This window comes from Dermochelys coriacea, chromosome 6 (genome assembly GCF_009764565.3).
Source record: "Dermochelys coriacea isolate rDerCor1 chromosome 6, rDerCor1.pri.v4, whole genome shotgun sequence".
NCBI classification, from domain to species: Eukaryota; Metazoa; Chordata; order Testudines; family Dermochelyidae; genus Dermochelys; species Dermochelys coriacea.
In genome coordinates, this window is record NC_050073.1 from 107,140,154 (window position 1) to 107,151,818 (window position 11,665).

General features: G+C 40.3%; 1 protein-coding gene across 2 annotated transcripts in view; it reads left to right on the plus strand.

Annotated features, from left to right (window-relative positions):
• The window catches only part of LOC119857561 (cytoplasmic dynein 1 heavy chain 1), a 73,226-nt gene extending 61,561 nt beyond the window's left edge, over positions 1-11,665 (plus strand). For both annotated transcript variants that reach the window (XM_038406652.2, XM_038406653.1), the window contains exons 65-78: positions 532-692; positions 1,044-1,155; positions 1,624-1,684; positions 1,764-1,887; positions 2,427-2,540; positions 2,909-3,079; positions 3,303-3,520; positions 3,713-3,816; positions 4,277-4,488; positions 5,405-5,558; positions 5,827-5,969; positions 9,596-9,764; positions 10,614-10,741; positions 11,273-11,665. In XM_038406652.2, the coding sequence (XP_038262580.1) occupies positions 532-692; positions 1,044-1,155; positions 1,624-1,684; positions 1,764-1,887; positions 2,427-2,540; positions 2,909-3,079; positions 3,303-3,520; positions 3,713-3,816; positions 4,277-4,488; positions 5,405-5,558; positions 5,827-5,969; positions 9,596-9,764; positions 10,614-10,741; positions 11,273-11,401 (2,000 nt within the window). In that variant the 3' untranslated portion in view covers positions 11,402-11,665. The remainder of the gene's footprint in view (positions 1-531; positions 693-1,043; positions 1,156-1,623; positions 1,685-1,763; positions 1,888-2,426; positions 2,541-2,908; positions 3,080-3,302; positions 3,521-3,712; positions 3,817-4,276; positions 4,489-5,404; positions 5,559-5,826; positions 5,970-9,595; positions 9,765-10,613; positions 10,742-11,272) is intronic.

The window sequence follows — 11,665 nt, forward strand, 5'->3', positions numbered from 1 at the left end:
TTACACAATATTGCAACACTTTAGTTGCAGATGCTGCAGAAAGCATGGTGTGTTGTTGTGTTTGGTTTTTTTTGTTTTTGTTTTTTGCTGAAATCCCTAGAGACTTCATGACAACACTTGTATATGCTTTAGATTCTGTATATGAACTCATTGCGGAAGCATCCAAAGGCCCTAATCAAATTAGGGTACTGTTGTATTAGACACTGAAGAGCTCGCAACCTGAAAAGAGTACTATGTGTAAACCTGATGGTCACATTGATAGATATGCTTAAATCAGTTTAAGATAACCTCCTTGGGCAAAGTTAGTTTTGATTGTCAGATTAACAGCAATTACCATTATGTGAATTTCAATCTAGAATACTGCATTTAGCAGCTTGTATCTCAGTCTTTAAAAGCTGTAATTTTGCTAAGTCTTTCCTTTCTTCAATAATTTGATTAACACAGTTCAAGGATTGGGAAGAAAATTATCAAATTATTATGACCTGTTAAGCATCAGGAACAATAACACACACTCTCTTTTTCTCATTTTAGCCCCTATTGGGCAGGCCGTTCATCGTTTGCTCTTGATCCAGGCATTCCGTCCAGATCGTCTGCTGGCCATGGCACATGCCTTTGTTTCAGCAAACCTTGGCGAATCCTTTATGTCTATTATGGAGCAGCCATTAGATCTGACTCACGTTGTAGATACTGAGGTAAATTATAGGAATGAAAATACTTTTAAAACATGACATCGTATTGAGGGCATACATCTCTGGTGGTGGTGGCACATCAGACTGCTCTGCCTCAGTTTGAGGTGATGGGTGTCCGTTATAGGCTTCAGCACTGAGAGAACAGTATTCCTAGGATCCTTTTTAGCTAAAACTATTGCAATATAACAAACTTACTAGCTATGCTGAACACAGTTATTACAATAGCATAAGGGATGAAGGGAATATATCTCCCCCTCCCCCCCACACACAGATTTGGGGGGAAGTGCATAATTATCAATATGGTTTATCCTTATGGTAATTGTGAATGTTTTGCTTAAATGCCCTGGATTCTAGGTGAAACCTAATACTCCTGTTCTGATGTGTTCTGTACCTGGCTATGATGCCAGTGGCCATGTTGAAGATCTTGCCACTGAACAAAACACACAGATTACCTCTATTGCTATAGGTAAGAATACATTATCATTAGGTTTGGCAGAACTTGACTTTCATTTTTGTTTCATAATTTTTGACAGATATTGATGTTTGTTTTTAAGAACACTTAATGGTTTAAAACTTTCAGTGGAGGAAAATCATGGGGGAGACAGTTTAATTACAGACCTTGAGATTCAAAAAGTTAAAGCTTTATCACCATAAACACAAATTGTCAACATCATTTGTCAAAATATACAAAGTAAATATCCTTAAATCTGTCTTCAGCATTTTTATTGTTTGCCTGTCAGTAAATTTTTATTAATGATTCAAATATTTTTTTCATCTGTGTGTGTGTGTGTGTGTGTGGTGAAATTAACATTTACTAATTTAAAAACAAATTGTTCCAAGTAATTATCCTGTTTGTCTTATTTCTTACCACCTCATATAAACATATTTTAAGCCAATTAAGTTTCTAGAGCTAACCATAACCTTCTGCTTCTAGGCTCTGCTGAAGGATTTAATCAAGCAGATAAGGCAATAAACACAGCAGTGAAATCTGGCAGGTATGTTCTGTTCCTCTTTTTATATCAGTAGAACTGACAATAACAGGGTAGTTACTGTTCTGTTATCATATTCTTGTAGGTGGGTGATGCTAAAGAATGTCCATCTGGCTCCTGGTTGGTTGATGCAGCTAGAGAAGAAGCTGCATTCTTTACAACCCCATGCTTGTTTCCGACTTTTCCTTACAATGGAGATAAATCCCAAGGTAACTGAAACCAAGTTTGGCTTCGACTGGCACAGCAAGTGGTGTGTAGTGCTGTTCCAGTGTCCACTGTTCCAAGAATTCTACCAACCAGGGCAGCATTCCCCATGATGGCCTTAGTTTGACAGGGGAAAGGGTGCATTTTGGAATGCATCTGCAGGAGCAGGAACAAATGTCCCCCAAATCCTACACGGTGCTTTTTAGGGTATTGCTCACCCCATTCCTAATAATGTCAAGTGCTTTGTAAATATCCTGTCTCTTCTTATGCAGGGCAGAAAAGACTGCCTACATCTTCCCATCCTTTCCTTTTTCTTAGTAGAAAGTAGGAATTGGCCCTTAATGCTTAATTCATGTTAAAGTATATGATTGTCATGTAAGTCCCTACTCCTGGTCGTTTCAGCATCTTATTGCAAGAGGGAGGATACTCTGTTAGAATAAAAAAAAACTTAGGGTAGGTTGACAAACTTGTTCCAAATATCACATTCTTCATAGAAGAGAGCATTCCTCAGGGTGTAACTTGTGTTGATGCTCTTCTGTCCTAGGTGCCGGTGAATTTGCTACGTGCTGGTCGGATCTTTGTGTTTGAACCTCCTCCTGGTGTAAAAGCAAACATGCTGAGGACATTCAGTAGTATTCCTGTTTCTAGAATATGCAAGGTTAGGCGATGATTTCTGTGGAGTTATGTGGATCTCAAACAAACTGAAAGCTCTGAAATTAAAGAAACTTTCATAAACAGTTTTCAGTTTCTATCATACATTAAACTAATGTTATGCCTTCTGATATTACTGTGAAGGAATGAGCTTTTCAGAGGCTTTTAGTTTACGCTGACTAAAACATACCTGGCATGTAAGAAAGCAATCTGTTAAGCTTTTTGTGATCTGATGCATTAAAACCTGGAGATACTGTGTTTACTAGACATTTGACATTCACCAGCACTGTAGCAAGCCAGGTTTCTTTTTTCATAAATTCTGATCACTTTGGTTTTAGTGTGGAGAACTAATGCATTTTCTTTTTTCCATGCTAGTCTCCAAATGAACGTGCTCGTTTATATTTCCTCCTTGCCTGGTTCCATGCCATCATTCAAGAACGTTTGCGATATGCTCCCCTGGGCTGGTCCAAGAAATATGAATTTGGTGAATCTGATCTGAGATCTGCTTGTGACACAATAGATACATGGCTGGATGATACAGCAAAGGTAACTGATTTTTTTGTTAATTTTTTTTAAATACAAAGTAACATTTGGATTACTTGTGGTTACTGTTCAATGAAGGGCAGATTAATCTGCAACACTGACCAGATTAGCTGGAAGGAAACAATATCCAAACTTTTTGATTTTGGCATTCATTAAACTGTCCAAATTCGACTTCCCTATTTTTGGGGGAATCTTCACATTCCAATTAAATTGTCTTTACTGTCAGGGCCGCCAAAATATTTCACCTGATAAGATCCCATGGTCTGCTCTGAAGACATTGATGGCACAGTCCATTTATGGAGGTCGCATTGATAATGAATTTGATCAGCGTTTGCTAAACACTTTCCTGGAGCATTTGTTTACCACTTTGAGCTTTGATAGTGAATTCAAACTGGCTTGCAAGGTTGATGGACATAAGGATATTCAAATGCCAGATGGAATCAGGTATTTTTTTCAACCTCAAATTTCAATTGTTCTCACCTTAGTAGCTTGTTTTCCTTCTGAGAAGCTGGACTTTAAGTTGTATCTTTTGCATTGGTAGTTAGCCAGGCAATGTATTCCTGGTCACCTATTAAAATGCATGAGATTATGGATAATTAACTTAGTTCAGTTTACTGCTACAACTTTCACTTGCAGACGTGAAGAATTTGTCCAATGGGTTGAGTTGCTACCAGACACACAAACCCCATCCTGGCTTGCTTTGCCAAACAATGCAGAAAAAGTTCTTCTCACCACACAGGGTAAAACTTGTATTTGACTTCCTTGTGTGCTTACAGGTTATGTAAACTTCACTTTTTTTTTAATGCTCAAAACAGATGAGACACAAGTATTTTTTTGAGTTACATTAAATAGTAAAGTTACAAGTATCTCAATGTGGATTAACAATATCGGCCTCCACAAAATAATGAATAAATGTCTATGAATTCTTAAGGTTGAAAGTAACTTGCTTAGAATTTCATCAGTAGACAGGAAGATACTACATAAGTGAGACTCTGACTTTTAGTTCTAGTCTTAAGGACGGTTACTCTTGTTTAATAGTATAATTAAGACTTATTTTTAAATAAGTGTCAATCACAGAAGTATTGAATGTAATTCACTAATGCCTCTTTCAAACTTTCCTTGTACTGATATCCCAACGTTTTTTGGTTTGTTTTTGTTTTGTTTTTTTTCCGGCTTTGCTTCCTTTATTCTTTGGTTCAGGTATTGATATGATCAGTAAAATGCTGAAAATGCAGATGCTAGAGGATGAGGATGATCTAGCTTATGCAGAAACTGAGAAGAAGGCAAGAACAGATTCAACTTCAGATGGGCGTCCATCCTGGATGAGAACACTGCACACCACAGCCTCCAACTGGTTCCATCTTATCCCACAAACTCTAAATCATCTTAAACGAACAGTGGAAAATATTAAGGTGATTGCCAAATACATATTTTGGTCTGTATAGGACTATGGGTTATGCAAATGTGGGTGAGCTATCCCACTCAGAATACAGCCTGAAAATGGTCTCTCTAGATCCAAGTAGTATAGCAGACTTTGAAACAAGATATTGTTTCCTTTTCTTTGCTGTAATTCAGTTTAAGAAATTATGACAGAGTATCATGTAGAAGAGTTTATTTCTAGTCTCTCGCTTCCTAAGCCAGGGGTGTTGTAAGTGCAGCATCTACACACCACATGTCTGATCGCTCAAGTGAACTGAAGTGTATGTTGGCTCAAAGGTAGTATCACTGGTTGGTCCTCGTTGGAAAGATGGGTGGTAGCTAATACTGAGGCTTCTGCTAATTGGAAGTGGGCACTAACAATGAAAGGAAGCCATAAAGCTCTGAGGGCTAATATGAGACAGGTTGTTTTACAATCAAGAGTTTAAGGAAACTCTGTTTCTAGGTTGTTGAATGATTTAGATGTGGATTATATATTAAACTTCTCTGTTTAGATCAGGTTATGGACCCGGGCTCTGGACATAAATACAAAAAGGAACAGGGAATTGGCAATAATCAGGCCAAACTGTAGCAAGCAGCTTGCATGCTGTTCCCACCTGCAGTTGGTGTTGGAAGGGAATGAAGTTCTTGCTTCAATTCCCTTAAACTACCATCTGTGAGGCAGCTGCATCTTTGGGGTGGGTGAAGGAAATGACTGCATTGTAAAAAAAAAAAAAAAAACAAAAAAAAAAACCCAAAACACATTACAGTGATCCCTTAACAGTTGATGATGATGCATGTGGGATTTGGGCAGCCAACTAGTTCCTGTTCACTGTTGCCGGGCTAAATTATTTTTCCCACCAGAAGATGCTCATCTTGTTGTTGTTTCCTCATTTTTCTTGCTTAAATAAGGATCCATTGTTCCGATTCTTTGAGAGAGAGGTGAAAATGGGAGCCAGATTACTTCAGGATGTCCGTCAGGATCTTGCCGATGTGGTTCAGGTTTGTGAAGGCAAGAAGAAACAGACCAATTACTTGCGTACACTTATAAATGAATTGGTGAAAGGTATGTGACTTTGAACAAGCTTCTCTTTTTAGAATGCTTTCCCAGTAATCCTATTACATGAAACTCTGTCCTTCAGTTCGTGTTACACTTGTACTCTCTGGTCCCAGTTAGGTTAGAACCCCACTGTGCTTGGTGGTATGAAAAACCTGTTGTAAAATACAGTAATAGCGAAGTGACTACCACTGAAAGGGTAAAATTGCATTTGGAAATAGTGTGTAATCCAACTCATACCCATACAGAGCTCTTACCTTGGATATGTCTTCTCTAGGTATTCTGCCTCGTAGCTGGTCTCATTACACTGTACCTGCTGGCATGACTGTTATTCAGTGGGTGTCTGACTTCAGTGAACGCATTAAACAACTACAGAATATTTCCCAGGCAGCTGCTTCTGGTGGAGCTAAAGAACTAAAGGTATCTATCTTGCCTTGTATTGCCTTTTCTCATTAAAAGCTTTTCTGAAATTCTGAGAAATCAGGGTTACATGAGTCTGTAACTGCTTATATCTGTTAGTGTAAAAAGCACTGAAATGCTTTAGCTAAAGAGTTTATCAGAAATCTTACCTGGACACTCCTTCAAACGTGCTTGTATATTGTAGTGTTCCTGAATGACTTCCTGTGTTTAAAAATGGCCATTTTCCAAACTTAGCTGCAGATCATGCACACAGTGTAGTTGCTGCAATGGGGAAAAAACAGCTAGGCTATGTCTACACTACAGCCGGGATTTATGCTCTGAGATTGATCCACTGGCGGTCGATTTAGCGGCTCTAGTGAAGACCCGCCAAATCGACAGCAGATCGCTCTCCAGTCAACCCCCTGTACTGTATCCCCAACAAGAAGAGTAAGGTAAGTCGACGGGAGAGTTTCTGCTGTCACCCTCCTGCAGTGTAGACCCCGTGGTAACTCCAGCTATGTTATGCAAGTCAACATATCTTGGGTCGAGTTGCATAGCGTAGGTTGACTTGCATAGTCTTACTTATTGTTCTGTAACTGTTGTTCAAAACGTGATATAGCCATGTATTCCATGGAGGTGTGTGCATGTCCAGAGCACCCAAGCAAATAATTGTGACTAGCAATACATGTAATGGCAGCACTCATGCCCTGTGACCCTAGCCTCTACTGTGGCTATATAAGGTTGGTGTGTCCCCCAACCTTGCTCATTTCCTTCGCACCAAATGTCAAGAGTAAAGACTCTGATGCAGAGGGTGAGTTGTGGAATACACATCTGCATCACATCCAAAAGAATACACTACAGATAAGTACCCGTTTCTAATTCCTTCAAGTAGATGCAGCCATGAATTTCATGTAGGTGACTCTCAGGCAGTATTTGCAGAAGGTGGGGCTTGGAGTATGTTTAAACAAGGAGTGCACCTTCAATTTTTTTCATCTGATCTGGATTTAGCATAAGTGGCATAGTGGTTTTAAACATACGTACACAGGATCCAATGGCAGCCCTGCAAATTCCTAATCTGAGCTGCTTCGTTTGCTGTCATGATATAGGAAGTTATCCCTCTTGAGATTCTGTGCAGAGATTGCCCCTTCATTTGGTTCACACATGAAACAGATGAGATGAAGAAAGGAAACATTTAGTTCCATCTGTAAAAGGCTAAACATTGCCTGACATCCAATGTGTAAAGATGCTGTTCATCTGGGGTTGAATTTGGCTCAAAGAACAACACTGGTAGATATACAATTTGTTTCAAGTAAAACTGAGAAACCACTTTAGATAAAAATCTATGGTGCGACTGCAAGGTTACTTTGTTTTTGGAAAATTGTGTCAGAATGCTCCGCCATCAGAGCTTGCAGTTCACACATGCTCCTAGCAGATTGTTACCACAAGGAAAGGAGCTTTCTGACAAAAAGAAAGAGAGAAAGAGATATGGAAGGCCAAACCAATAATCTGTGGACATCAGAGAATTGTTTCTGCCACATTGAAACAATGAGAATGAGCTTGGCATGATCCAGTTTCAGCTTGAGAATGATGATGATTGGAATGGGAGGAAAAGGCATACAGGAGTGCTGATTCCCAGCATCAGGTGAAAAGCCTCAATTGGAGGCCTGGACTGAGACCCACGCCCTCAAGAGCAAAATAGATGGCATTTCTTGTCTGTCTTGAACAGGTCAGAATTCCCAAACTGCAAAGAGGTACCGCAGGACACAGCGCTTTTTAGACATTCGTAATTCAAGGAGAAATTTTCTACTGAGGGATCTGCCAGGTGATTCTGGATTCTCGGTAAATGGCAAGCCACAGTGATTGTTTCTATTGATACAAAACTGGCAGAGTCTGATCGCCTTCTGACACAGCACATTGGAGTATGCACTGCCTGTCTGCTACGGCCCCAGAAAAATTCCTGAACTAGTGGAGTGTCAGGGACTGAGAGGCAAAGCAGGTCTGATGTTGTCTGATATGCTACCAGCACGGAGACAGTCTGCTCCGGTCCTGACGTTATTGGTACTGGACTCAACGAACACCCCATGGCCAGAGTTGGAGTCAATGGTACAGGCTCTTGCTGGTCTCAGTATGGTAGCAGGGAGTGGTTAGACCAGTGGTTCTCAAACTTTTGTACTGGTGATCCCTTTCGCACAGCAAACCTATGAATTAAAAACACATTTTTTAAAAAAATATTTAACACTATTATAAATGCTGGAGGTGATGCGAGGCTTGGGGTGGTTCTGATAGCTCACAACCCCCCAAGTAATAACCTTGTGACTCCCCTGAGGGGTTATGATCCCCAGTTTGAGAACCCCTGGGTTAGATGGACCTGCTCCATTCTGCATTCCAGGAGTACGTTACCAGTTAGTGCTCCTCTTAAAAGATGAGGAAGAGTCTCCCTGAGCCCTGGAATGGTCCCAATTAGTCTTATGGAGAGTAACTCCTCTTCCTCTTGAGTGAAACACCAGAGTCTGAACATGGAGCTCAGTTACTTGCTAGTTACGAAGGTGGCCACCAATCGGACAAGAGCCTCAGTGCTTGAGGCCCGCTCCAGAAAGTGCTGCTTCCACCATAAGTCTCTCACCACCTGAAACCTTTTTTAACAAAATAACCCAAAAAACCTTACAAATGGAGCACCATTCCATAATGTGTCCCTCACTGAGATACCACAAACACTGTGTGAGGATGACCCCTCACGTGACAGATGGTGCTTGAACCCTGGTGAGGGTATCACACAGGGCAGCCTGCTATTCAAACCCTATACTGACACTAAACAAAATCTAAGCTACTGTTATTGAGAACAGGGGTTCTCAAACTTCATTGCACCATGACCCCCCTCTGACAACAAAAATTACTTCACGACCCCAACAGGGGGACCGAAGCCTGAGTCCCTTTTGGCTTTGGTCCTGGGCAGTGGGGTTCATGCTTCAGCCCAGGGCCTCAGCAAGTCTAAGCCAGCCCTGGTGACCCCATTCAAAGGGGGTCCCGACCCATAGTCTGAGAACGGCTGATCTAGAAGAAATAACGTTCAGAAAACTGCGACTAAAACGTGAGGTGAGAACAACACTCAAAGCTCCAATTCAAGCCATGGGCGGTGAGACGGAACTGAGGAGGATCAGGGAGGTGCTGCCTTTAAATACCCAGGGGAGGAGTCCCAAGGCATGAGTCCAGCCTCTATAGGTACTGCTAGGCAAAGTTCTCTGGCTTTGGTGTGCTGAGCACGTGCATGGAATACACTGCATGTACTCAAAGACGACAATACCTTATAGCACAGCCTTGTGGGAAACGTTAACACGTTAAGAATTTTGTATTTCTAATTCTACTTATAGATATGCAATAGAACTACTTACAAATGTTGAACTCTTCTGAAAATGCTAATTCTTTCCTATAAAACAGACTTTAGGATTCCTAACATTGTTTCTACATGTGTATGTTAGTAGGAAATGTCCTTTGAGGGTAAATCTTCATCTGAGGAAACAAGCCATACATAGTTTGCAAGATGGTCCATATTTTAGTGCAGCTTTTTATTTAAATAGATATTGAATGCAGCTAAGTGCCATTGCAGTAGCTATTATAGAAATTTCTAAAACATACAATTCTTTTAATAGAACATCCATGTGTGCCTGGGTGGCTTGTTCATACCTGAGGCTTATATTACTGCTACAAGACAATATGTGGCTCAAGCAAACAGCTGGTCCCTGGAAGAACTTTGTCTAGAAGTCAATGTTACAACTACTCAGAATGCAGTCCTGGATGCTTGCAGTTTTGGAGTCACAGGTTAGCTGATGTGCTTTTTACAAGGTGGAAGGGAAGGAAACAGGTGCTATTAGCCCTTAACACTGGGTATTTATCTTCTGTAAAAATGCTGGTACGGACTATATCAGATGCATAACACCGAAGGGAGTTAACAAGCACAGTTTTCAGAGTAGCAGCCGTGTTAGTCTGTATTCGCAAAAAGAAAAGGAGTACTTGTGGCACCTTAGAGACTAACACATTTATTTGAGCATAAGCTTTCGTGAGCTACAGCTCACTTCATCGGAGGCATTTGGTGGAAAAATCTCCCCTCTGTATTTTCCACCAAATGCATCCGATGAAGTGAGCTGTAGCTCACGAAAGCTTATGCTCAAATAAATGTGTTAGTCTCTAAGGTGCCACAAGTACTCCTTTTCTTTTAGCAAGCACAGTGAAAGTTTGATTGCAGTTGCACTAGAAGTAGCATTGGAAGTCAATTTCTATGGGGGATTCTGAATTATTTAAAAACATGATAATGGAAAACTTCGCTATGCTAGTGCATAGGGGTTGAGAATCCTTATGAATGAACATTGTCAGTAGTAGTACAATATGGATAAATGCAAATAACTAACAGTCAATATGTTAGAGGTAGTGCTCTGGTGGCTTTTTTTATTCCTCTAGTAGCCTTCACTGTTACCTTTTCTGGAGTATTTTTTCATCTGTATAAATTAGGTCTCCCATTTTAACCGTAGGTCTAAATATCAATTACCATATTTTAGATGGGTGAATCTACCACTGGACTTGAAAATAGAGTGGAAAAGGAAACTTCCTTTAAATGTGCATACACTTCACTTTCAGAAAAGACCTCACATTTTCATGCTATTTAACTCACAGGTTTGAAGCTTCAGGGAGCTACATGCAGTAACAATAAACTGTCCCTTTCAAATGCTATCTCAACTATATTGCCCATAACACAGCTTCGCTGGATCAAGCAGACAAATGCAGATAAAAAGGCTAATGTGGTAAGTAATGTGGAGACAAATGTTTTGTCATTCTGTGACTCCTTTCAGTAGTGGCTCATCGGCTTTAAATTCTACTTTCCCTGGTGCCGTAAAATAAAAATGGGGAAATACCTGCTTCCATTTCATTAGTCTTACATTTTGTGGTACCACAGATGTTCCTTTCCAATATGAGTTTTAAACCTGGGGGTTACAATTCCTAGGAGTCTGGCAAACAGATCCAGTATTGCTACCACCCTCTCTTTGTGGCTAGCTGGCGGGTATCAAGAAATGTAAACTCATGAAGCATTGGGTCCTGAGAAGTCTGAACACCACCTTAGAAATGTATTATAAAAAGTACACTTTAGCCTGGCAGGCTGGGAGTTCGTTCTTAGGAATACCGTTGATCTTGGTTGGGGAAGGATGGGCAAAGTTCAATATGGAATGTCTCTTTATAATTTCCGGTGGTGGGGACCTTTGTCTTCCCTTTGACTTTTATCTTGCATTCATCTGTCTTATCCACATTTTAATAAATACCTAATTTCTTTTTTCCAGGTTACATTACCAGTTTATCTGAACTTCACCCGTGCTGATCTGATCTTCACTGTTGACTTTGAAATAGCCACCAAGGAAGATCCTCACAGTTTCTATGAACGTGGTGTTGCAGTCCTCTGCACAGAGTAACAAAATAACGTTTTCTAACTGATAAATAGTAGTAAAATTCAGTGTCTTTAATCTAGTCTACAGTGTTAGTTTTAACCTCCAGGGCATGGGTAAGTTGTCAGATGGACTGGTGTAAAGTTGACTTGCTAGAGGCTAGGCTTCTTGCCAGAGTTTCTGGTGATATTGATGGTTTGAGGGAGAATTGGATGTGGTTTTTAGATGGCTCTAGTTACATGTGGTAATGTTTGATGGTTCCTACTACATTAAATAAATTCCGTAGCATGA